Genomic DNA, 24198 nt, shown 5'->3' on the forward strand with positions numbered 1-24198 from the left:
CAGTGTGATCAGCTGAGCTAGGTCGCTGGGTTTTATTGGGAAATATATTTGAATGTCATCTGCATAGCAATGAAAACTGATTTTGTATTGTTATAATAATAATTTTCATAGTAGGGCTGTTGCAGTGAAGGAATTTCCCCTGTGGAGATTTAGGGTGGCTCAACAGTGCAGTATGTGGTATAAGCGCCATAATTGGGCAGCAGTACCTGACAGACAAGGAAAATGCTTTAAATCGTGTCGTCGCAGGAAACAACGTTGGCCTATAGCTGAATCCTGTTTAACCTGAGATTTATGAATGGAGTCTGGCAGGACGCACCTGTAGATTGTATGATTGGTGGAAACCTACTTTACCTCACATGTTAAATGGCAGCCTGCTGGACTGTGCGGTGACCTGGGAGAGTTTAAACATAAAACCATTAGCACTGACCCCCAGTCAGCTCACCCTGAGCCCGGCTCTGTTATGAGGGCTGGGTGCCAAGTTAGCTTGCATCTATTGCACCGTATTGCAATATTGCAGTTATTGCGACAGCCCTATTTCATAGTAGTAGCATCTATAGAGAGAACAATAAGGGACCCAGGACTAAACCCAGAGGTATCCCTCATGGAGTAACACTGATAATGAATTACCTTCAGTAACTCCAAACCAACAGATTACCTGCAGAGACTGTGAACCACAACATGCAAGTAGATAATCACATACTAAACAAATATCCTTTAATGGAACAGTAGAGACACTGTGAAGACACACCAGATGGCTATCATTGTCCGTTTCCGAAGGGAGAAAAACAAACAAGTTCTACTGTGGGAAGTGAGGGAGGAATCTCCCTCACTTTGATCCCGGGGGAAGTGGGTTTGATGGCTGCTGGAGCCTTGATTACACCAGTCTCACTGATCTGGCTGTGTAGTGGCAGGGTGGAGCGAGCTGAATGAAGCTTCAGTTCATGGGAAAGCAGTGTAACTCTCACCGTCATGACTGACAGTTATTGCATAATATTCATCATGTTAGTAGGCTGTGTGGTTTAATTTGACCTTGTGTTGTTTTCTTGTTCCTTCTGCTGGGCTGTCAGAGTGTGCAGGTAAATAGTGACCAGTGTCTCATGTTTATAATAGTGTATGCATAAATACATCAAGATGGATACAATACATGGATTTTTGGTTTGATTTGGGATATTGACAACATTATAATATATTTATAAAATACAACATATCAGACTTTGCAAGGGACAGAATAATAAAGTCCTGAACTTATTGTCTATCCATCCACCAGGCTTCATCAAGACAGGCATTCAATGTCTGATATAAAGAAATATTAGAGAATAAGAACTGAAAAAGGAACTAATTTAATCATATGAACAAACAATCAATAATTTTCTTTCAGGACGCAGGCAATAAAGAGAATCCTAGATAAGTATTGTACGGTTATGAAAGGTCATCATAGATAAGCGCCTGCACATTTTCTTTTTTATGTAACCATTATATCACACAGTGTTTTCCTCCAGGGTGGGTTGTCATCAGGTCAAAATGACAGCATCAGGTCACAGTTTTGACCTGCAGAACCAGGAAACAGAAAGGAAACCAACTGTAACATAAAATATTTGATTGGAGTCCATGTGCAGACCTTATGTTTGACATACAATATCAAATGTTTACCCAGAACTAATAGATAACGTGCATTGACCTTTTGAAACCTTTTCTTGGGAATGTGCTCAAGGGGAATCTTTGTTGACGCTCTTGAAGAACTTGGCAAGTGCAGAAGCCTTTCCCCCGTGGCCTCTGGGGCACACCTATATCCAGCAGGGAATGCAACTGTAAAAGGTAACAGTGACATTTCTCAGAACAGACAGGCATGCAGACCAAGAGATTCACAGAGAATGTGTCAAGCCAGAAATGTGATTAATGGGATCTTACAATGAGTAAGGATACTTATGGGCTACCTTTGACAGATGTGAGAAATTGATATATAGCACACTTGGTCTCAGTGTCTTTCTTCATCTCTACTATGAATTACAGGGGTCCATTTGTGATTTTTATGTGTGTGTTCTTCCTCTACTTACAAACCAATCTCAATGTTTTTATCACCCAATGTAATATGATACAGCCAAGAACTGGCAGTTCTGCTTTTCATTACCCTTGTTACTTGCCATCAGACAGGTACACTGACTCACACAACGCGGGATTGTACTGGTGTCTGTCACTTTTATGCCCACACACCCTCCTTCCCTGTGTCTAGATACGTAAGCATGATGTCCACTCAGAAAATCTGTGAGGTGGAGTTCCTCTCTGTGTTGAAGCTGCCATGACTCACCCTGCAGACCTACCTGGGTGAAATGAATAATGTGACCTTTGAGACGCTCCTTTGTGGAAAGCACAATGATGAATTTAAACCATTCTTCTCCAAATTAGTGTCTCCTCTCTGTACAAAATGAGTTAAGCAAACGATTGCCTGTCTGGGGCAACTGACACCAGCATGAAGAACATATTTCTTTGTTTCACTGTTTGTCCTCAATGAAGGATTCCAGCGGCAGATGTGAACAAAACAAACAACTGAACTCTTGGCAGTGTGGTCACGTGACCTAAACAAGTTTTACTGTAGCTTTCAGTCCCCGTGCGTCTCTTTCCCGGCACAACACAAGAACTAGAAACCACACCCAGACCTCATGCTCCTGGAGCAGACCAGCAAGCTCTGACAGCTGTAGCACGTTCCAGATAAGATCAGGCCAGCTCTCAATCAGCATGCACTTTTCTGCTTGCCACAACCACTGCCACATTAGTTTGACGCATTGACGAATTGACCTAAAACTAAAAAGTATGAATTAATTCCGACCAGAATAGACTCTTTGTTTTACCTGTAAAAACTAGATTGTGGGTTGTTTTGGCGCCACAGCAGTATTTTGCCACTCAGACCAGTGTTTGAACTGTGCATGTCCCTCATCTAATCTCCCTGGATGTTTACCTTTTTCCCCTACTGCTAGGAGGCTTATCTCTCTCATCGACACAGCCTTGGTTGTAATATAGCACTACCCTCAGTTATATCTACTTCTGCTTTCCGTGGTCAGGGGGTATTTAGTAAGACAGTAAATCTCCTCAACTACAATGTGCTTCTATTGAATTTTAGATAGATAGCATATTTTTACAGCAGATAGTGGAGTAAAGCTGGCTTTGTATTGCGTGACCACCAGTGGTTATAGCTTTGTTAGTCTTGTGCAGTTTCATTTTTCAGTTACTTAATTTTAATTTACATGACTTTTTAAGAGTTTTTATTTATTTTTGCGGATTCTTTTTTTTGTCCACGCTTTTAGCCGGTTTGGAATGCCCAGTTCCTTGCACTGCAGTCCTTGTCCTTTGTTAGCAGGTCCTACACAGCTCTTGAATCCTCATGCGTGGGTCACAAGTATGGCGTTTGTTTTGATAAGTGAAACTTTGGTTGTCATTTTTTGCTTGTCATTAGCTGCTGAATAACTGCAGGGTTAACAGGCTTTTTAAGACAGTGATTCGAATACTTATTGTATTCTTCTTCCATTTTTGATATCTTTAAAAATGTAATATGAAGATATAGTTTTTAAATATAAATGAGCACCTTGGCCCTTCATGAAGAGATCTCCAGCCTCCACTGAGATGACTTTTAAAGTTCATGTTTTTCTTATTTATCAGGCTCGATCCTCATGATACCTGTTGCTGTTAATAGCTGCTTGTTTCCAAAAATATAGACTGGATTTTCTCTTAAGATGTTTTCCATTATGATAATAAATAGTACTCCACACCAGGGATTATGTTATCTTGATAAGCTCCATATCAGAGAGGCTAAAATCTGTACCTGCTCTCCTGCCTTCACCTCTGATATCAAATCACATCACGTTTACCTATAAAGCACGTTTTAAAAACAACTGGAGTTGACCAAAGTGCTGAACAAATTATAGCAAAAGGCACAACAGTAGCGAGTGAAAGGACATCAGTAGCAAAAAGGCACAAACAACAACAATGAATGGCAATGATAAAATACAAGGCAATATCAAAATATGTGCACAAATGTAAAACAGAATAAAACTAAAAATAAAAATATCAATTCGTAATAAAAAGAAAACAAATAGATTAAAAAAATACTAATATACTAAAACCGCTAAGAGCAACCAAAGGCCATTGAAAACATGTACATCTTGAGTTTTGTCTTAAAAGTATCAATGGAGGGGGAAATTTATCTATTCCAAAGTTTTGGCATGATCTCCCTTTCCCACTTAAAAAGCAATCTGAGGATCTTAGAGGCCTAGTGTTGGAGTACGGGCAGAGGAGTTCTGAAATGTACAGGGATGCCAGCCCATGTACGGCTTTAAAAACAAATAAAAGAACCTTGAATTCAATCCTGTATTTGACAGGTAGCCAGTGCAGGGACGCTAGTACAGGTGTAATGCTGTCTCTTTTTCTGGCGCCAGTTAGGAGTCTCATTGCTGGTTAGGCAAATGGGACTGGCCAACACCCCGGTACAGTGAGTTCCAGTAATCCAGCCTTGATGATTGATGATGATTGATGATGATGGTAACAGCGGTGGTAACAGTCTTCATATCATTGAGAGAGAGGATGGACTTTAGTTTGGCAATGTTTCTCAGCTGAAAATAGAACCTTTCACCACAGAGTTGATCTGTTTGTCAGATTTCAGTGCCGAGTCAAAGATGACACCAAGATTCCTGGCATGGGCATGAAGGTTCGATGTCAACGTCCGTATGTGACTAGCTATACTCCCGGTGGTGTTAGGGGGGCCAAAAACAATGACTTCTGTCTTATTATCATAGATGTGTAACTCTCATAAGTTGGCGTCAAAACATGCTGGAGCACTGACAAGACAGTCATGCTTCACTGTCATCACCTCTTGTCCACTATGCCACTAGCTGTGCTGTGTTGTATAACCACGATGTTGCGACAGAGTCTGTTTTCCAGAGCGTGGCGTGCAAGAGGGACACACGGGAGGAACACACGTGAGACGGCACTTCAGCACTACCAGCACCTTTCTTACCCATGCCAGCCACTTTTTTTTTTTTTTTTTTTTTCAAATCATCCATGCCTGCTGTGCACAATACGCACCCACAGAGGGAGAAGATTAGTAGAGCATGACGAAGAATAGATGGCTACACAAAACTGGTTTCAAAAGTAAACCTAATGTGCTTTTATTTACAGGCAAGCATGCTCTGTTCTGTGTCATCAGTTTGATGTGTTTGTCTTAAATATTTAGTTTCTAAAGTAAAATATAAGAGCACTCCATGAAAACAGTGTCATTATTTCAAAACCTTCACCTTGTGTGCTTCAATCAGAGTGCTTGTCAGATTGTCAAACTGTGTCTGAAATCCCCTCCCCCTCCACACCCTTTCGATGGCGATATTTGGTAGGGCTGTGTTAAACAATTTATGTAAATTTCCAAAATCAATAGTTCAATGGCTACTTCACGCAGCGATTGACCAGGTGTGCAAGTTAGACTATGAAGGCCTTAGAGTAAAGACTGTATAAACGTGTGTGCCATATCCCTGTATTTGAACAATTATCAGATCTCACCCCCTCTCTGATGGCAGGATTTTCTATCCGCCTTCAGAACAGCTATAAACACAAAGACATACTAACTTGTTTGATTCAGGCATAAGCCAGCCTTGACTCTCCTGTGTTATGTACCCTTGACTTTGTGTTCATAGCTGCTTTCAATCTCCCTTGTCATTGCTCAAGCACAGAAGCAGTTTCTGGGATTCTTTGACTCACTGGACCACCCAGTCCCACTCGTCACTTGTTGCTCAGAGAAGTCACTTCTTATTACGATTTTTACAATTCTGCATAGATGTTTCAAAGTTCAAAAGAATGCAACTTTCCGGCAGCATAAGCTCAGACAGACTGTCTGGTGATAACAGACATGGAGTTGCTGGGCAACTCATGAACCCACTTTATACATTCTGCTCATTTGTAACTCCAGCAGAATGGAAGCAGATGGGACAGTGGAGGGGCAAGCTGTTACTTACTGATGACACACTGACACTTGTTGTGTGCATACTAGAGCCTGACAGATAAATCGGTCAGGCTGATATAGCAGCTGATATCAACTCATTGCAGATATATCAGTATTGGCAGACATGTCAGCCAATAAATGACGAGAAATTGAAGAGCAGAAATGCTTTGTTTTGTGTCATCATTTTATAGTTTGTTCAACAAAGAGTAGTAGTGTCAAAAAGAGTTTATTTTTCAAGTGTAAAGCATTCTGCTCAGAATATTCCTGGGATGCAACTATGAAAAAAACAAATTTGAAGGATTTGGCTGGTGATTTTCTATATTTTTCTTATTGTCAACAAATCTCATGTGTCAAACCAACAATGATCTACTTACAAGTATTACATGTGTATCCAAAGCCTTATATATCGTATTCCTCTGTGCCGTAGACCTCCATATGAATATAAATAAATATTAATATTAAATATTAAATTTGTCTTTGGTAGATTATTTCTTTGTTGTAACAATGCTTCGTGGCAATGAATCTTATACCTCTGGAAAGCCTGTTTATTTCCCTTTTAAATGGTGCCACGTTTGTAAGGAACATGCATTTGTGGGATGAGCAGCAGAGCTGAGTATGTGGGTTGTGCCCATGAAAAATTTGCCAAATCTTCTCTGCCAATGCCAAACAGCTTATTCTGCCATTGACTCTTGTTTGGTGTTTGGTGGATTGGATGATTGAAGTTTGAAGAAACAAGACATATTGTCAATTTAACTATTTATTCATTTAACAAACAGGACCCTCCATAGTGTGTGGAAGAATCTTACACAGCCACAACAGCCTGGCACCTCCTCCTCATGCTGGTCACCGGTCTGGTCACACACTGCTGTGGGATGGCATCCCATTCTTTAACCAGCATTTGTCGCAAGTCAGCCAATGTGGTTGTGTTGGTCACTCTGGCACGAGCAGCACGCCCAAGCTGATCCCACAAGTGTTCAATGGGGTTGAGGTCAGGACTGCTGGCAGGCCATTTCATCCTCTCCACTCCCAAATTCTGGAGGTAGTCTCTGATAAACCCCGCTCTGTGGGGGCAAGCGTTGTCATCTTGGAGGCTAGAGGTCGGTCCCAGACTGTGGAGATATGCGATTGCCACTGGTTGCAGAATCTCATCTCAATATCTCTCTGCATTGAGATTGCCTCCAATGATGACAAGCCTCATTTTTCCAGTGAGGGAGATGCCGCCCCACACCATCACACTGCCTCCACCAAAAGTTCTTACTCTAACGGTGCAGCAATCAGCATAGCGTTCTCTGCGTCTTCTCCAGACTTTGACCCTACAATCCAACTGCTTTAGGCAGAATCTGGACTCGTCGCTGAACATAACGTTCCTCCACATGTTCAGGTTCCAGTGCATGTGTTGCTGACACCAGTGCAAACGGGCCTGACGGTGAAGGGTAGTCATGGCAGGCCTCCTGGCAGCCCTAGTCTGTTCTGGATTGTCTGGGCAGAGAGCCGTCGGCCATATCGTCCTGCAAACCTTGACTGCAAATCTGTAGAAGACAGCCTATGGTACCTAAGTGCTGACAGGGTGAGGAAACAGTCTTCTTGGGGTGTCGTCTTCTTGGGATGCTGCCAATCAGGTGACAGTCAGGCACCTGATTGGCAGCACCTGGGGGTACCAGAAGCTCAAAACAAGAGTCAATAGCAACAGCAAAATAAGCTGTTTGGCATTGACGGAGAAGATTTTTCATGGGCGCAAGCCACATACTCAGCTCTGCCGCTCATCCCACAAATGCATGTTCCTTACAAATGTGGCACCATTAAAAGGGAAATAAACAGGCTTTCCAACGGTATAAGATTTATTGCCAAGAAGCATTGTTACAACAAAGAAATAATCTACCAAACACAAATTTCCTTATTTTTTGTGCTAAGTTTATATAAATTGCCATATGAGTACAAAACTCTTGTACTCATATGTATTGATGACAATGACTTTGTATTGTTCTTAAAGAAAGTTATAATGTAGTATAAAGTCAAGACTTTGTGATATGTAGCACACCAAGCTAGCGAAATGCCTGCCGTACTAAGAACCTCTCTCCGCAAGTTACAATCTTATCACTGTTACTACTCTTTGGAGCTGTTTCTAAACAAACTACGGTGACTGCTCTCTTCAGGGACAAATGAACATGGCACTCAGTGCAGCTGTGTGGCTCATTGACGTGTTTTTAATAGTTTTAGGACAATAACAGAGGTCTGCGGCACAGAGGAATAAGATATATCAGGTTTTGGATACACACACACACATACTTGTAAGTAGGATGAGGTCATTGTTGGTTTGACTCACACATGAGAATTGTTGACAAGAAGAAAAATATAGAAAATCACCAGCCTCATCCTTAAAGAGAACCTTATCAAAACTGCGTATATATGTATATATATGTGTATATATATATATATGTATATATACTTTTTTTTTTTTTTTTTTTTTTTTTATAAACTCCCAAATATCAATATCAGTATCAGCCTAAAAAATTCTGTATCAGTCAGGCTATACCACACACACTCAGTACCGGTTAACATGCTGAATGTATCATGTACTCTGGCAGGAGAAGAGACAACAATGTATCTGAGAAAATAAGCTTTGTGCTGGTTGTCTGTACAGCAGTCTGGTGCTGCTGCTGTGTAGCGATGTGAGGTGACGAGGTGTTGCCTGGGAGCCTGGAGGAAAGAGATCTGTAACAGAGTGACAAGTGGCACTGGTGTGTGTGTGTGTGTGTGTGTGTGTGTGTGTGTGTGTGTGTGTGTGTGTGTGTGTGTGTGTGTGTGTGTGTGTGTGTGTGTGTGTGTGGTGGGTATGAAGAAGTACCGTCAGTGGGGATGTAGAGTGTGACTCATCTTTGTGAGACGTCAGTGCTCCGTCATCAGGTGTCTGCAGCAGTCTATCACAGGCACACACTCATGCAGACACGTACAATAGACTTTCAATATATTCCACTCAAAGTTAATGACTGGCAGGCTCCCACTTACATCCTTGCTGCAAAATCAAAATCAGATGTGCAGTGTTTAAGCTTTAGGGATTAATTTTGGAGATCTCATTATAAATTAAACAATCTCAGTTGCTTGATAGAGCTGATGGAATTAGTTGCGCTGTGGTAATGTTTAATATTGTCTTTCCAGATGGTGAAGAACAATACAAGTGAGCTTGTGTATAGTAAAACACTGCATTATCTGTGCAAGAAAACAACTGTTTGCCAATACAATATGAGCAAAAACAGGCAGAAATTCCTTGTAAATAGACTGCCTGTGTTTGCTTTCTGAGCTCTCTGTGATGAGACTGACCTATGACATTGCCACTGGCTTTGGTCAAGTAAAGTCAAGCCCTTCTTCCTAAGAAATGTGGCTGTTTGACTCATGATTGATGCTCCGGGTCTCATACCTCCGCACGGCCATCAGAGAGAGACCAAAGGATTGTGCTAATGGCCCACTAAATTTGCTCTACTCAGCCGGCAGAAGCAGGCTGCTCCTCTGTGACAACCTGACTAATAAGTCAGGTGTTCAGTGTGCTGCTATTGATTCACAGGCTGCAGAGGGAAGCAGAGCCGGCTGCTGCTGAAAGGAAGCTGGATCTTGGATCTTCGGTTAGATTAAAGAACGCACTCACTGAGGCAGTCATATTTCTCTCTGACAGCGATATAACAGGAGGGCAACAGTGAATGACAATCATTGTGTTTTTGTTCAAAGTACACACTGCGCAACTTCAAAAAAATCTACATGTACGCATTATGTTTGTGCTTGTAAATTACCCTTAAAACATGTCTAACGTTAAAGACATGAAGGCCAGGTGCAGCTGTATACATTAGCAACAGCTTTAATGTTACATCTGATTTGATAAACATTTGGAAAGCATGATAGCTGCTGTCCGTTTGTTGTGTGCTCAATTTGCAAAATGATATTCCAGAAACGGTGACATTTTCTCGGCGGGAGTTATCTGGTTTCAGCACATGCATGTGTGACAGCTCGGACTTAGAAGGGAAATTAATTTCTGATCAATATCTCTTTATGACATTTATTCCCCTGCCAGAATGTCATACATAAAGCAATGAGCAGCTTGTGGTCACCGGCGTTATAATGTTCACAACCACAGAGGGAGGCAAACAGCAACCTTGTTGAATGATAATTGATGTCCCACCCATATTTAATGCCCAAATCACACTTTTAGAGAAAAAAAAACTTTGATCTGACTATAAATTGAATTACTCATCTAAACAAAAAAAAAAATTCTTGCAACAGTCTGTCCATTGAAGTAGGCAGACGTGTGTGAAGTATAACAGTAATGCAAGAGGAGGCTTTCATCTGTCAAAGAGCAGGATTTTTGGCTCCTCGTTCAGAATTTGTCGTAACTTAGAAAGCTTTGATGTTCAAAAGTGAAATCCAAAACTGGCAGAGATTCGGTTTATATAATCAGTAGACATAACGTCTGTGCAAAGAAAGAACTGAGCTGTCATTGCCGTTAACTACAGCTTCACATTTGCCTCACTGAGAATCCGCTGAAACTAAACCTCAGTCCCTGGGGCTGCATGAGAAATTGCCACTTGACCGCACCGTGCACACCTCAGAGACTTCAGTGTGTTCATATTGATTGATTATGGATTTAGAGTCAATCCTGGGATAAGATATCTTCTATAGATAACAGTGAGGCAGGTAATGACCCCTGGTGATATATTTCTGTGTAAGACAGATTGCTCTCATCCACACTTATCTCTCACCAAAAGCTTTGAACTCTTCTTTTTTTTTTTTGAGGAATTATTCATCTTGATGGTTGCACACATCAAAACCCAGACGTTTGAGAGATTTCAGATTGTTGCATAAGGTAGAATCTGAAACTTGTTCTCACCTGTGAGTCAGAGTAAAGCTGTTGTTTTGTGTAACAGACTTGAACTTTGATTATTTTTAATATTCACTCATTCACTGTGGGGAGGAGTTAGAGATGGAGCTCACAGCTGACAAAAAGGGTAATTAAATTGTTAAATTTAGTTTTATGTGAAATTGATTTAACACAAGGTGTAAAGTATTTGATAATAATAAGCTTGTTGTGATGTATAAACATCTTTATTATTCATCACACTTGTTCACGTGTTCAGTTATATGAGGATTTATTGTTTTATACTCCATTAAGTGATTATTTTTTTTTCCACATTAAATGATATGACAGGGTGACCTGAAGTGCTCAAACCACTAAGAACAGCCAGCTCTATGCAGCTTTTAGCTACTTTTAGCTCATCATTTTGGCTGCACACTGGCTGTATCATTGAGTCTTATAGCTCTCATCGTACAGTTTCAGCCGCCACCTCCCAAACATGAAAAACAGCAAAGATACAAAGTTAAGAAGTAACTCGTAAATAAAGTCGAACATCTAGCAAGCTAGAGACAGATATTTTTCTCAATAGTTGGTGAAGACCAAGCCAGAGCTAAAACTTCAGTGAATATAAGACAGTAGTCAGGTGGCCAGAAAAACAGTAATTCTAACTGTGTGTTCAGACAGAACGCGAAGTGGTACGATTACATATAAAGTCAATTCAAAAGCACAAGTATAGGCATCCCCGCGAGTTTCAACTTGAGCAAAAATTTTGCATGTATCCCGAAGCTTTATGAACCTGCTTCATGAATGTACAGAGACGAGAGGGGAAAGGAGAGAGACTGGAGGGAAATAACAGAAAAAAATCAGGAGTCTCTGGTGAACTCTGAGTTCAGTTAGAGGCTGAACTGAACACAAAAACACAGACACTCCCACAGACACGGTCGGTGCGTCTGTTGCTAGCCAGCTTACGCTAATGTACAGCTGGTGTGAACAGGCCTGACAGTAAAATACGCGCCAATGATGCAAAGTGAAAATTCCCTCACAATCTGTCTGAACACACCATAAGTACAGAATTATTTGCTAACACAGTTGCTATAGCAACTTAATTAGCCACTGGTTTTATTTATTGTCTCCCTGCCTCTCCCTAGGTATCTGCTGTAGATTATATGGGGACTTTTGAGGAGCTCAACAACCAGGATCTAGGCAGTAGCTGCCCTTGATCCCTGCGAGCACAGTTTCATTGGCTCATTGCCAGAGGAGGAAATAAAAACAAATAGGAGAGGAAAGCAGTTGAAAGGCCTTACACTGTTAGTTTCTAGATCTCTGACTGTAATAGGAGGCTGTTTTGCTGCAAATTAACTAGTGTGGCAGCAGGCGAGGAAAAACAGCTGTGACGTCTCACCAATGGCAGGATTAAAACTAAGCTCCTTTGCACGGCTGTACTGGTGCTGTATGTCCATCCAAGAGTCAAAACAGACACAACACTGAATGACAACAGCAAAAGACCTGTTTTCACCGCTGTAAAAAAAATAATAAACAAGCTCATAAATCCTCTTGGCTTTGGTATTATCATACAAGCTGCACACCACATTTATGACAGTATATTAGTGTACTATCTGAGGTTGTAACCATAGAAACCAGAGAGAGGTACGTCGCTGGCCTTTCCATCATTTAAAGCGGAGAGCATGACGTCAAAGTGACCACTGTTTTCCCTCTGAGGGAGTTTTTCCTTTCATTCAGAGCAGCGAGGGGTCCGCATGACAGATAACAGGGTGAGTCAGCAGCACTATCATACAGCTTAATGAGGAAGTGGCTGAACTGCAACACATGAATTGAATGCATCTATAATGAATGCATAACTTCCCATGACACAAGAGGGGAAGAGACAGTACTCCTTATCACACCATTCATACAAACACTGGATGGAAAGCCTTTTAATCTGATCTGTTTACTGTCACAATACAAGAAATACAACTGCGTCACACAAATGCCAAACTATTAACACTCTGCTGAATGACAAACAACGTGAGTTGTGGTGTAAGGTCACTGCAAAACATGATACCTTTGAGGACAACATTTCTTTCATTTTACCTTTTAAAATACTGAGATGCTTTTGACTTTTTTGGTGGCAGGGAGCAAAAAATATAAAGAAATTATGATCCCGAAAAGGGTTTATATTGTTGTATATTACAGTTAGGTTTATGTCTGTTTCGAAACTTCTTAAACGTTCTTGAATCTCAGATGTTTTCGTTGTTGTGCTCATTTATGACTTTTCCCTGCAGTGCGAGAAACAACCAAGCCACTCAGAGGTTTAGCGTGATTAAAAACAGGGGCCTCATCTTCCTGTGCTACAGCCAGAACACCGGCAACAGAAAAATGGCCACAAAAATGGTGACAAGCATAGATGAGATTGACAAAGTTGTACAGCATAACAACTCTGAAATCGGCATACATCTCCGATCATCGTGACAAATGTTAACTTAACTGCTTCTGGCAACCGTTAGCTGCTGAGGTAGCTACAGTGAAGATGAACAAGCAGCCTGAAACCCATTTAAAAAATATAGTTTAAAAATCCTGACATGAACTTTTATTTTTAATTATATTACATTCATTCTTGTTACTATTTATAACAACTTTTGATATGTTTGCTGAAATTTGTATAATGTCTAACCGGCTATTTGTCAGTGTATAGTTAGTCATGGTTTCCTCAGTGACCTGCAGTAAACTTTACCATAAATGTGGGCAAAGAAAGTCTGTATACGTGAGCTGAGACCAAGACCTGAACCTGTCAGAGCTGCTGCCTCATCAAATGTCTCACATCTTTAACTTAGCTCATCCCTCAGTCTCATCCCCCCCCTCAGGCTCTATCCTGCTGCTGACGACCAAAAAATCCCTCTGTGTCTTTTCTCACTGACCTTTACTCTGGTTCGGGTCATGTGACAACTAGCAGGGTCATTTCTCTGCAAGATGGTTTAAAAATAAGGAAAAAATACTCTTTCATTTTCAAATAAACCCACAAAAATACATACAACATAATGCTTTGATGAACAGAACATTTCATGACTCAGAAGACTTTTTTTTGTTATTATTACAGGATCATTCAGAGTTTCTCAACCTTCTCTGACCGATGAGCCCATTCTTAGCCACGCCAGAGACATGGCTCCAGGGATTCAGTCTGGCCTCAACTTGGGTTCACACTGAAATATCTGAAAAGTCTTTTTGTACAGACTTTAATGTTGCCTGGATGATTCATCTCATTGTTCTCCTGACTTTCCCTCTATGGTCATCATCAGGTCAAAATTTAAATTTGTCCAGTTCTACCTGCAAAACTAATGATATTACCATTAACCTCAATTGTACTTGTTAATTAGCAAATGTTAGCATGGTAACACGCTAAACTAAGATGGTGAACCTGGTGAACAGAATGCAAATGGTGTAAACATCAGCATTTTAACATTGCAGTTATGATGTTAGCATGCTGACGTTAGCAATAAACTTGCATTATTTTGTTCACATTGTGCTTATGAGTTGCTGAGTCGGAAAAAACATTCACTATGACGTCTCCCACTTGGTGAAAAGAACTACAGACATGGCGACAAACTAAAAATGGCTGCAAATTAAGCCATCATCATTGGTATCTAAATAAAATCCGATATTAAACCTGCAGTGCGGAACTTTTGTCTCCTCTTGCTGGTTTTGAGACAAACACTGTCGATGTCATCGCCGCAGAACCCTGACACTTTTTATGTGAACTGGTCCCCGCCCTGGTGACGCGGTTGGGGCTGACTGAGAACAGTCCGCCCTGGTTGACAGTCGTAAACCAATCATTGCTGGTTTACATAAAACGTATCACTACTACTGCACCAGTGCGGGAAAGTCACCACAGGCACCAGATTTAAAAACTCTGGTATACTGCGACATACAGAGAGATTTACCTGGCAGTGATAGACTTAATCGGAATTGTGTGAACTCATTTAGCAAAGGCTTGAATGTCACGGATGTTCATTTATATGTGAAAGTCCTGCATTCCAGCTCTAACACTAATATGATTGTTACAGCAAATTTAAAATGTAAAATGTGTTTAAGATGTGGCTCTTTAATATAAACTATAATGAACCACTCCAAATATGTAACACAGCAAAAGTGGCTCATTAAAGCTGTTTAAATGGCGTGACCCCCAACAGTGGCGGGTAATAATGGAATAATGCGTGAACACTTCCAAAGTCGGAATAACGGGAGGTTACCGAGGCTGAGAAAGTAAAGACAGTAGCGACTCTTACAGCATTACACAACACTAATTACCATGTTGTGCTGTAAAACAACAATAACACAACAAGCTGTGTCATTCTTATGGCAGTGTATGAGTCGCTTCACGAGCAGCAGAGAGACTGACAGCCCAGTTTTCAGGACTTGGACTGGAGCTAAACTGGCAGCTTCAGATTTCACTGGGATCTTACCCCGCTGACCAGCCTCTGCTTCCTGTTTGCACTAATAAGACCCCGGGGGCTCATTGGCTGAGCTCAGCGCAGCAGCTAACTGCTGTGGCGCTAATCACCAGTGACCCACATGACACCGTAGACCTTATAGATCTGTCAGCACGCTGCATTCTCAGATTACAGTCAACGGCTCGCCAGTCATGCCGATTATGTTTAATACTCATGCTCAGTTATTCACATTAGTCCTCAGTGTTTTGAACATAAATCCTTAGTTAGAGTGCAGCAGGCTGTTACTGCTTGAGCATATCAGCTGCTGAACTTAATGACATTACGTCTCAAAGGTCACCCGTTGAATCCTGCGAGTGAGAGGCTGCTTCTTTTCAGGCTGTAAGCTGTCCGTGAGTGAGTGTGTAGGGTAACGCATCATTTGGGATTCATTAAGTTTTGACGTGGCGCATTTAGTTTGTACAGTTAACACTGAGGCAGCTGTACCTGCATCGATTAATAAGAAATGACTCATCACGACTCATCTAATGTCTCCCAATCTGTGTGAGTCATGAGCAGCGGAGTGGGTGTGTTTCCTCTGAAAGAAAACAAAAATCAATATCAAATAACACACCGAGTAAAGAGTTTTTACTGTTGGGTTATTTACTAACCAAACACTGTTCAGCTCACTATCATGACATCTGTTTGACACAACTGTGACCTGATCAAATATCCTGTTTCCTTCCTCTTTTTAATGAGACGTACAGTAAATCAGTTTGACCTGTTGCCTTAGGTGGTGATATATAGATGTAGATTGTTTTTGTAGTTTTTCTGTTGTTGATAAAAGACCGATATACATTATAAACTACTCTTAAGAGGTCATGTAAGGTAGAACAGATATCTGTAAAGCTACTTTAGTCTGATATGTTGAGTGTTTCCAACATCACTCTATTTACTAAATTATGCGCTATATTTATCCTTCACAATTTTGAGTGTTAAATTAATGCACCACACAGCGCCCTCAAAAATTCCCTCAATAGAAAAACAGATGTGAAATTACAGTCGTGCGACACTAAATCTTAAAGTTATGATGCAAAATGATGATGATGATTGTTAAGTGCACACCATCTCAATTTACTGCTCATAACAGAGTGAATTATTGAATGTCTTTTCCATGATAGTTGTAGAATGTAAACAAGTACATGAAAGTTTTTGTATTTAAAAGTTGAGGTAAATGTACTTAACTTGATTATTTCTATTTTATGTTGCTTTATAGTTCTACTCTATGGAGCGTCAAAACTAACAGAAGATAGAAAAAGATTATCAAGTAAGAAATATATGTGAATATATCAACAAATAATACTGTTAGTTAAGTAATTAAATTGAGTGTAAAAAGGAATTGACCTCCTTTAACCTCTAATCAGTTGGTAAAAAAAGCTATCAGCTGATGACATCAAATAAAACTTTATTTTATTCTTCTATTTATCTTTTACTTGCTCAATTTTTTTTTCATCTTTTTTGGCGTTAGAACGGAGAAGTTTAATCTTGTATCTGTTCCTATTTTCTCCACCAAACACTTTGGGACTCCAAACAGCTCTGATACAGTTTAGAGGGAAATATTGGACTTTCTCTCTTTACTCCGCTACATTTATCTGACAGCAATAGTTACTGCACTAATTCATATTTCACATACAAAACATTTGATGAGTTTATGAAATCTGATGCATTGTTGTAGACAAAACTACTCAACAAAATATAAAAGACGTTTTAATGAGCTCCACCTCGACCCACTACAACAGTAAACTGTGATGCATCTGCAATAATAATAACAAAAGTATAACAATCACAGGGGACACTTTTCTACATTTAGTACTTTTACTTTTGATACTTTTTGCATTGTTGTTTACTAAAGTATATGAATACTTCCTCCACCACTGCACAGGGAGTAATGAATGAGTGAGCGAGGAAGTAATTTCAGACTTTGCTTCATAATTAGTATCTGGGACATTATCTGTGAACTGTGACATAACAAGTGACTAGAACGACTCCGAGGCAGGTTTCTCATTCCACTGTGTTTGCACTGATAAAGAAATCAAGCTCACTTTAAACATGTTTTTCAAAGTGAGCCATCAGAATGGTGCAGAACAGTTATTTGGACTTTCAGTGTGCACCGGTATCTCCTCAGTAGTGTAAAAAACAAAATTTTCAGGAGTTCAGAGATGAATTCTGTGAAGTCCATTTAATCTGGAACCAGGCACTAGTAGGGCACAGTAGGCAGGACACTGTGTGTATTATTGTTATACTCCGCGCACTGTTACATAATACGCAGCCTTCAGAATATTGTGTAATATTTCCAGATAAGAGTAGAGAAAGTATGCGAGGACAACCAATAGCTGCAGTATGTTCATGCACTGTACAAACTGTGCAGTGAATCATTTGGTGATGGTGTCACATTCTTAGTATGCCGGCAAAATGCATGACATTAGCAGGAAAGGATCCACCTCTAATGCTCAGATGTACAGTATGAGGCCTGAAAGACTAACATTACCCAGTGCAACCCAACCCATGCGCTGTACGTTCTTCATACATGAATCAACTGTCTCTCTTTTTTCTGCTGCTCCTAAACGCCTGTTACACAACTCGGCTGATCACTCTCTGATCCTCGTAAACATGCAGCGGTATGCAAAAACAAGTCGACAGGACTAAACGCTGCTGTCAAAAATAGTTCAGACTGGCTTTTAAAAGACCTGCATCTACATATTCCCAACCCTGAACGATAATGTCTCTGAACGCTACTTCCTACAGTCCTGAGCGCAGGGACCGAGGCTCAGGTTTCTGAGGCCTCGGCTCAGCTGCAGATTTCACACTCCTGTGTGTCCTGTGACAGCGGACGTGGTCTCCAGAGAGAAGAGGTGAAAGGGTAATCTGATCCCACCTGCTGACACAGCCTCCCAGTAACTGGGGGATACAACTAATTCTGTTAGACAGACATAAATTGTGTCATTGACACAACCAGTTTAAATAATTCATGACATGACACAACTCCCAGTACTATCACTTCGCAGAAAACAGTCACTGGGTGGGGTCTGTGGGAAGCTGTACTTCCTTCCAACATGAGCTTTGTCAAATGTAGTCAAGCTGTTACTGAACTCATTTACCATCTCTCTCTCTCTCTCTCTCTTTCTCTCTCTCTCTCACACACACACACATGCACAGAAACACACACCTTTGGAATCAGAGCCTCCACAGAGTAACTGATAATGGACCATTGTGTGCCGTGTGGTCACAGGAGCCAGATGATTGAAAACCAAATTAACTTTCCTTCTGAGTGACTCTTGAATAAGCTGAAGCTGTCAACAGCTCACAGGTTCATACCAGTTTCAAATTCTTGTCTGCTTAAACGAGCCGGAATCACTCAGACGTCTTTTAAAAGGTGTTGCTTTTTAAAGGTGTGTGAGCTGTTGAGTACGGTGAAATTCAATCTACACACAGAGAGCAGCTGTGAAAGCTTGTGAAAAAAGTAAAATATATCGTCAAAAAACATGATGTATCTTCAGTTTGTTTAGGTATTCTGGTGTCACTGATCTTTTGTTGCTTCCCTCATAGACTGTGTTTGCATGTGTTTGTTCAAAATACTCAAGAAGAAGCCCTGAACTACTCAGTGCCGCCACTCATGTTGTGCTGACGGGAGAGCATCAACTTCACATCAAATTGGAAAATCTTGTGCTCAACCGAGTCATTACTTCACTTCAAAGAACGTACTTCCTCAAGGCTTTCTTGTTTTTTTTTAAAATTTATTTATTTATTTATAAAACTGCAGCAGATGCACTGATATGGCCGCCCATAATGTCTGAGTGTGACAGAGAAGCTGTAGCTGTTTTACAAATTCTGAAATTTAAAATCCCCAACAAAAATCTCTGTTTCAGAAAAACATACATGGTTGCCTGTGAGATTAACTGTTATGTTGCACGTGTTTGGTAATACCAGCTAGTTATGCTGGCTTTGAAATATGGTGAAAATCTAAATTTAGATTCAGTCCTAACAAGCTTATCTTGAGGAATGTAAACATGTTAAAGATAATGCTGTGTAATGAGTGAACTGTACTACATGTAAACAAAAGCACAGGAGATTGTTTTCAAGACAGAAATAAACATGAGAGCTGCGATGATTATTTCTTCTTATTGATTAATCTATAGATAATCGTCTTGATGAATCGCACAGTTGATGAAATGTTAAAAAATAGTGAAAAAACATCACTGTGAGCTTCTTAGAGCTCACAGTGTTGTCTTCAATTTGCTTGTTTTGTCCAACCAACAATCCAACTTAAAGATATTCAATTCTGTTATTCATGAAAAAGACAAGCAGCAAATCCTCACATTAGAGAAGCTGGAACCAGAAAACATTTAGCATTTATGCTTGAAAAATGACTGAAACGATTAATCAATATTCAGAATAGTTGCCATTTGATTTTATGTCTATTGACTAATTGATTAACTAATTGTTGCAGCTCTATATTAGATCAAACAAGGTTTAATTTTAAATTGTTTAATATCGAAAGTATCAAAAGGTTAACTAATCCTGCAAAGTTAAGTGTTTCTAGTTTCAGTTTGTGTCCAGTATTAAAACCGAGCTGTTCTTGATTATCATGCACTCGCTTCATTTTCTCGAGTTTGAAATTTGTTATAATGTGTCATAGATCCAAATACCTCCTGACAGATTCTTGATGAATAAAATAGTTGTTGATCATTTTCACTATCTGTATCATTTGTTATCGAGACATCAGGTAGATGCATCTTAGAGAATCATATAAGCGCAGAGAAATAATTTCCAGGTTTCCCACTTTCCAATTCCACACTGACAGGCAGTTAAATTCCCAACGTCATTTGAGGGGATGATTTTCCACAGTGCACATAAGACATACAGAAAATATTCATAAATTGTTCTTATTGGAGACAGTTAGACAGATAATAAAGAAACAGGTGGAGCTGTAATTTATGGAGCAGCAGTAGGAGGTCAAGAGGTGCACAGAATGTTTGAATTTGTGGATTACAAATAGTTTGCTGGCAGCGGTTGTGGATTTCTGAGGTGTGTTGATGAAAGCAGAGTTAATTGTCCGAGATTAACGACCTGTCATATCTCTGTTGAAATGTTGTTGTTGTAGTTGTGTTTACTGTCAGTGTGAAACCATGTAGGCAATCATATTGGACTTATTATCATTACTTAAAACGGTCAAGAATAAATGTAATGTTTGGTTTTGATTTTACTGTTTATACACACTATATTTCATTTTGGACTATTGTTATACAAATATTTTATACTTTTTGTAACATACAATACTGCTCAGCTCAAACTGTATTATGAACATGATCAGGTTTCATGTGTGAGCTACAAAGTTTGGTGTGCAGGATGTTTGTTTCTGTTTTTCTTGAAGCTGAGTTTCACATGATAACTGATTGATTTCTTGATTGATTTTAAAGTGTGTTCTCTGGAGGATTTCACAAGACATCTGACGCAGAGTTAACTCTAAGTTACTCCTTGCCCTGGTGATGATATTGATTATGTGTGTGTTTGTTTGTTTGCAGGGAGCCTGATATTCCCGCCTGGGCTCCTTTACTCTACCAGCTCCAGCTGCTGGACGTTAGAGAGAAACCAGACCCACTAACTCTCCCTGTAGCCGACCGCATCCGCATCGGCAACCAGAAGCGAGAGAGAGGAAACTTTCATTTCCAGAGGGAGGAATACAGCATGGCTGCAAGAGCCTATTGTATGGCTCTGGATGTGCTAACCACACGCAGCAGAGGTAACCCAGCATCAAAATCTGAATTTATTCATAGAAAATATTTCCATACTGTCGGCTATACCAGGAAAGTGTCACAGTAGTTGATGTGAGCATTACCTCCCCGGGAAAAGGGTGAAAATGGAAAGACAACAAAAAGTGACACAAACACGAAAACAGACCACTTGATGCAGATCTCAGACACGACATTTCCACATCAATCTCGGCCCTAAATGACATAAGAGTTTAGCACTCTGCTCCAGTCCGCCATCACACTAATCACGCCATCACGATGCAGAGGCACATCCATCTGCGCCGAGTGCCACCGTAAATGTTTTTGCTTAATTCTTTTGCATAATCAGAGCTAATCAACTTTCATATCATTTCCACCTTCTTAATCGCTTTAATCATTGACGAGGCAGGGTGGGCCCGAGAGGACAGTGTGACTGAACGAGTCGGTGAAGAGAAAAACATGGACTGCTTCATAATGTATCAATGATGGCTGAGCGGTGAGTGAACTCACCGCAACACTGAAGAGACGAGTTTATCAGGGCATCAAGATCGCGTAATTAGCGGATGAGAAGATGACCAGGAAATAATAATAATAATGCAGAGACGCTAACACGTTACTCTTTTAGGGTCATTTTAGGCCTATCATTTTACAAATACAATTCATGACACGTGGAGATTATAAATCATTCTAATCGATTAACTGGTAATCATGCACAAACACAAACATTAGAAATGAGCTGTTTAACCAGGAGATGTGGTTGAAAGCTATGGAAAAGGCAAGTAAGAGGACTTTGAGTTCTTTTTTCTATTTTCAAGGTCAAGAATGAACTTTCTTGCTCAATATTTAGGTTTATTTTTGTTTTGGTTTAATTTTAAGTAAGAAAACTTTAAATTCGTGTGATGGATGTACATTATCATATTGCTATCAGGCTAAATAGCTAAATGGATTCCAGAGATTCGGAGCTTATAGCTGTATTGCATCAATATTTTTATATCAATGAATCAAATGATTATGTGTAATATGAGAGTGATCGCTATAAATGATGAACACACAGAGAATCATCACCAACTCTGCAGTTTCCCTGAGCTCTATGGAGTTTTTTAGCATCTTTTAACTCATTGTTTTGGCTTTACAGCCCACAGTTCTACTGTTTTGACTCACTCACCGCTCTCATTAGCATCGTTTTCAGCCAAAAAAGCGGAAAAGTTCTGACAAACTCACTGTACACTACCTGCCCAGCACCAAACAGCAGACAAACTCTACAATTAGCTGGTGCTCATAGTGGAGCATTCATAGCTAAAGAACCAGATGTTACCTAAAGAGTTGGTGGTGATCAAAACAGAGCTACTAGAGAGTAAACATGGATCATCCATTCATCGGGTGTTAAGGAACACGACTCCAAATAAATGAAAATGTTGCTCCATGTCTGCTAGATGTGCAGTTGGGCTACTCTTTGCTATCACGTTCATGGTACCGGCTTGATAAGATGTTAGTGTTGTGTTTACAGTTTTGCCTCCAGGTGGCCAAAAAAATCTGGTTTAAAGAATCCAACTTTGAATCCAAATAAAATTGGCTGAATGAAATTCAACCGTAAATTTAAGATATGACAAGTAATAAAAAGACAGATGTGCTCCCTGATTTTCTAACATTTATCACCCATCATGTTCAGGGCCAAGTATGAAAATTCCTCACCACTAACAAGTGCTCATTACCCGGGTCACTGCCGTATTCAGCTGGACATGTTTGGGTTTGATGATGAAACCATGCTGTTATTACAGAGGGGGCGGTGATATAGTATCCAGCTGATTGAAAAAAAGGAGCATGAACTGTCTTCATAATGACACCCAATGGATGTTTCTCCTTGAAAGTCCAACTGGTTTCAATAATATTTCCTAGAACTGCTCTCCAGGATTAAATATTGTGACTAATCCAGTCGAACATCTCAGCTTCTTTGTGTCCACAGTGTGTTTATGTCAAGAATAAAAAGACTCAACTCCACATGAAATGTCAGAGGCGGTATGGCTATGTGTCTGTACAGATGGTAACGATGGTGGCGTGGAGGCAGAGGAGGAGGAGGTGCACGACTACCGGGTGAAGTGTTTAAACAACCTGGCCGCCTCTCAGCTCAAACTGGAGCAGTACAACGAGGCGTTGCACACCAGCCGGGACGTTCTGGCCCTCGAGCCAAACAACGTCAAGGCGCTTTTCAGGACGGGAAAGGTGAGGGTCCACCCTATAGTGTTATTACTGAGAGACATCACTGTGACTGCGAGGAGGAGCGTCTCATTTGATCCTTATCAGACCATAAATGATTATTGGAGGGACAGTTCCTGGAAGGAAAATGAATTTGTTTAATATGGGATTAGTTTTAATTATTTTTGAGGAATAAATAGCAGCTACATTATTGCTATGTGCTCTCTGCCTGTTTTGATTTATGGGTCCTCCGGCTCTGTTTTCACTGTAATCTCTTTCAGCTCCTGTCAGACATGGCTGAGTACAAAGAGGCAATGGAGGTGTTAAAAAAGGCCTTGAAACTGGAGCCGGCCACCAAGGTGAGATTATGTGGGTGAGCCTGTCCATCCCCTCGCAACGTGTCCTCCAAATCCATCCACCTACCCGTCCCTCACATGCAAGGAAGGTCGTTTTAAAATTAGCCTTCTAATATTACTAAAGCTGCTGAAATCAGTACAAAATGATGGGTACTCACTAAATTTGTTTTTATTCCAAAAGACCTCCCGATTGTGTCATTATAAAAGATTAAAAGTAAATTTAGAACATTTTAAGGCTAAAGAAACACTGTTGTATTAACAGGAAATCATTTTAATGAATCTGTTATTTTATTGTTTTTTTATTGCTAATAATTCTCGTGTCTTTACATGATCCATCCCTCATGATGTGGGTGATGTAGACACAAACCAACAACAGTCTGCAGCCTTTCTTTATGTCTGTATCATAATCAAATGACAATTCATCCAATAGTTGTCGAGGCATTTCACTTAAAAACAGAAAAATCCAAGTGTACACATTTACATTTTGCACCACTTCACTGTCAGTTAGCACATTATGTCTAATTCAGTTCATGAATAAACAATATATAGTCTATAATCCACATAAAGTATGGAGCTTTTATTTATCACTGATCACTATTTTTTTCTCCTGTTCTAAGATTCAGAA

At 40.2% G+C, this 24198-nt stretch overlaps 1 protein-coding gene across 7 annotated transcripts in view; it reads left to right on the plus strand.

Annotated features, from left to right (window-relative positions):
* Positions 1 to 24198, plus strand: part of fkbp16 (FKBP prolyl isomerase 16) — a 70747-nt gene that overhangs the window by 43817 nt on the left and 2732 nt on the right. For all 7 annotated transcript variants that reach the window (XM_044355843.1, XM_044355840.1, XM_044355838.1 and 4 more), the window contains 3 exons: positions 20818 to 21035; positions 23063 to 23244; positions 23499 to 23576. In XM_044355843.1, the coding sequence (XP_044211778.1) occupies positions 20818 to 21035; positions 23063 to 23244; positions 23499 to 23576 (478 nt within the window). The remainder of the gene's footprint in view (positions 1 to 20817; positions 21036 to 23062; positions 23245 to 23498; positions 23577 to 24198) is intronic.

This window comes from Thunnus albacares, chromosome 7 (genome assembly GCF_914725855.1).
Source record: "Thunnus albacares chromosome 7, fThuAlb1.1, whole genome shotgun sequence".
Taxonomy (NCBI): domain Eukaryota; kingdom Metazoa; phylum Chordata; class Actinopteri; order Scombriformes; family Scombridae; genus Thunnus; species Thunnus albacares.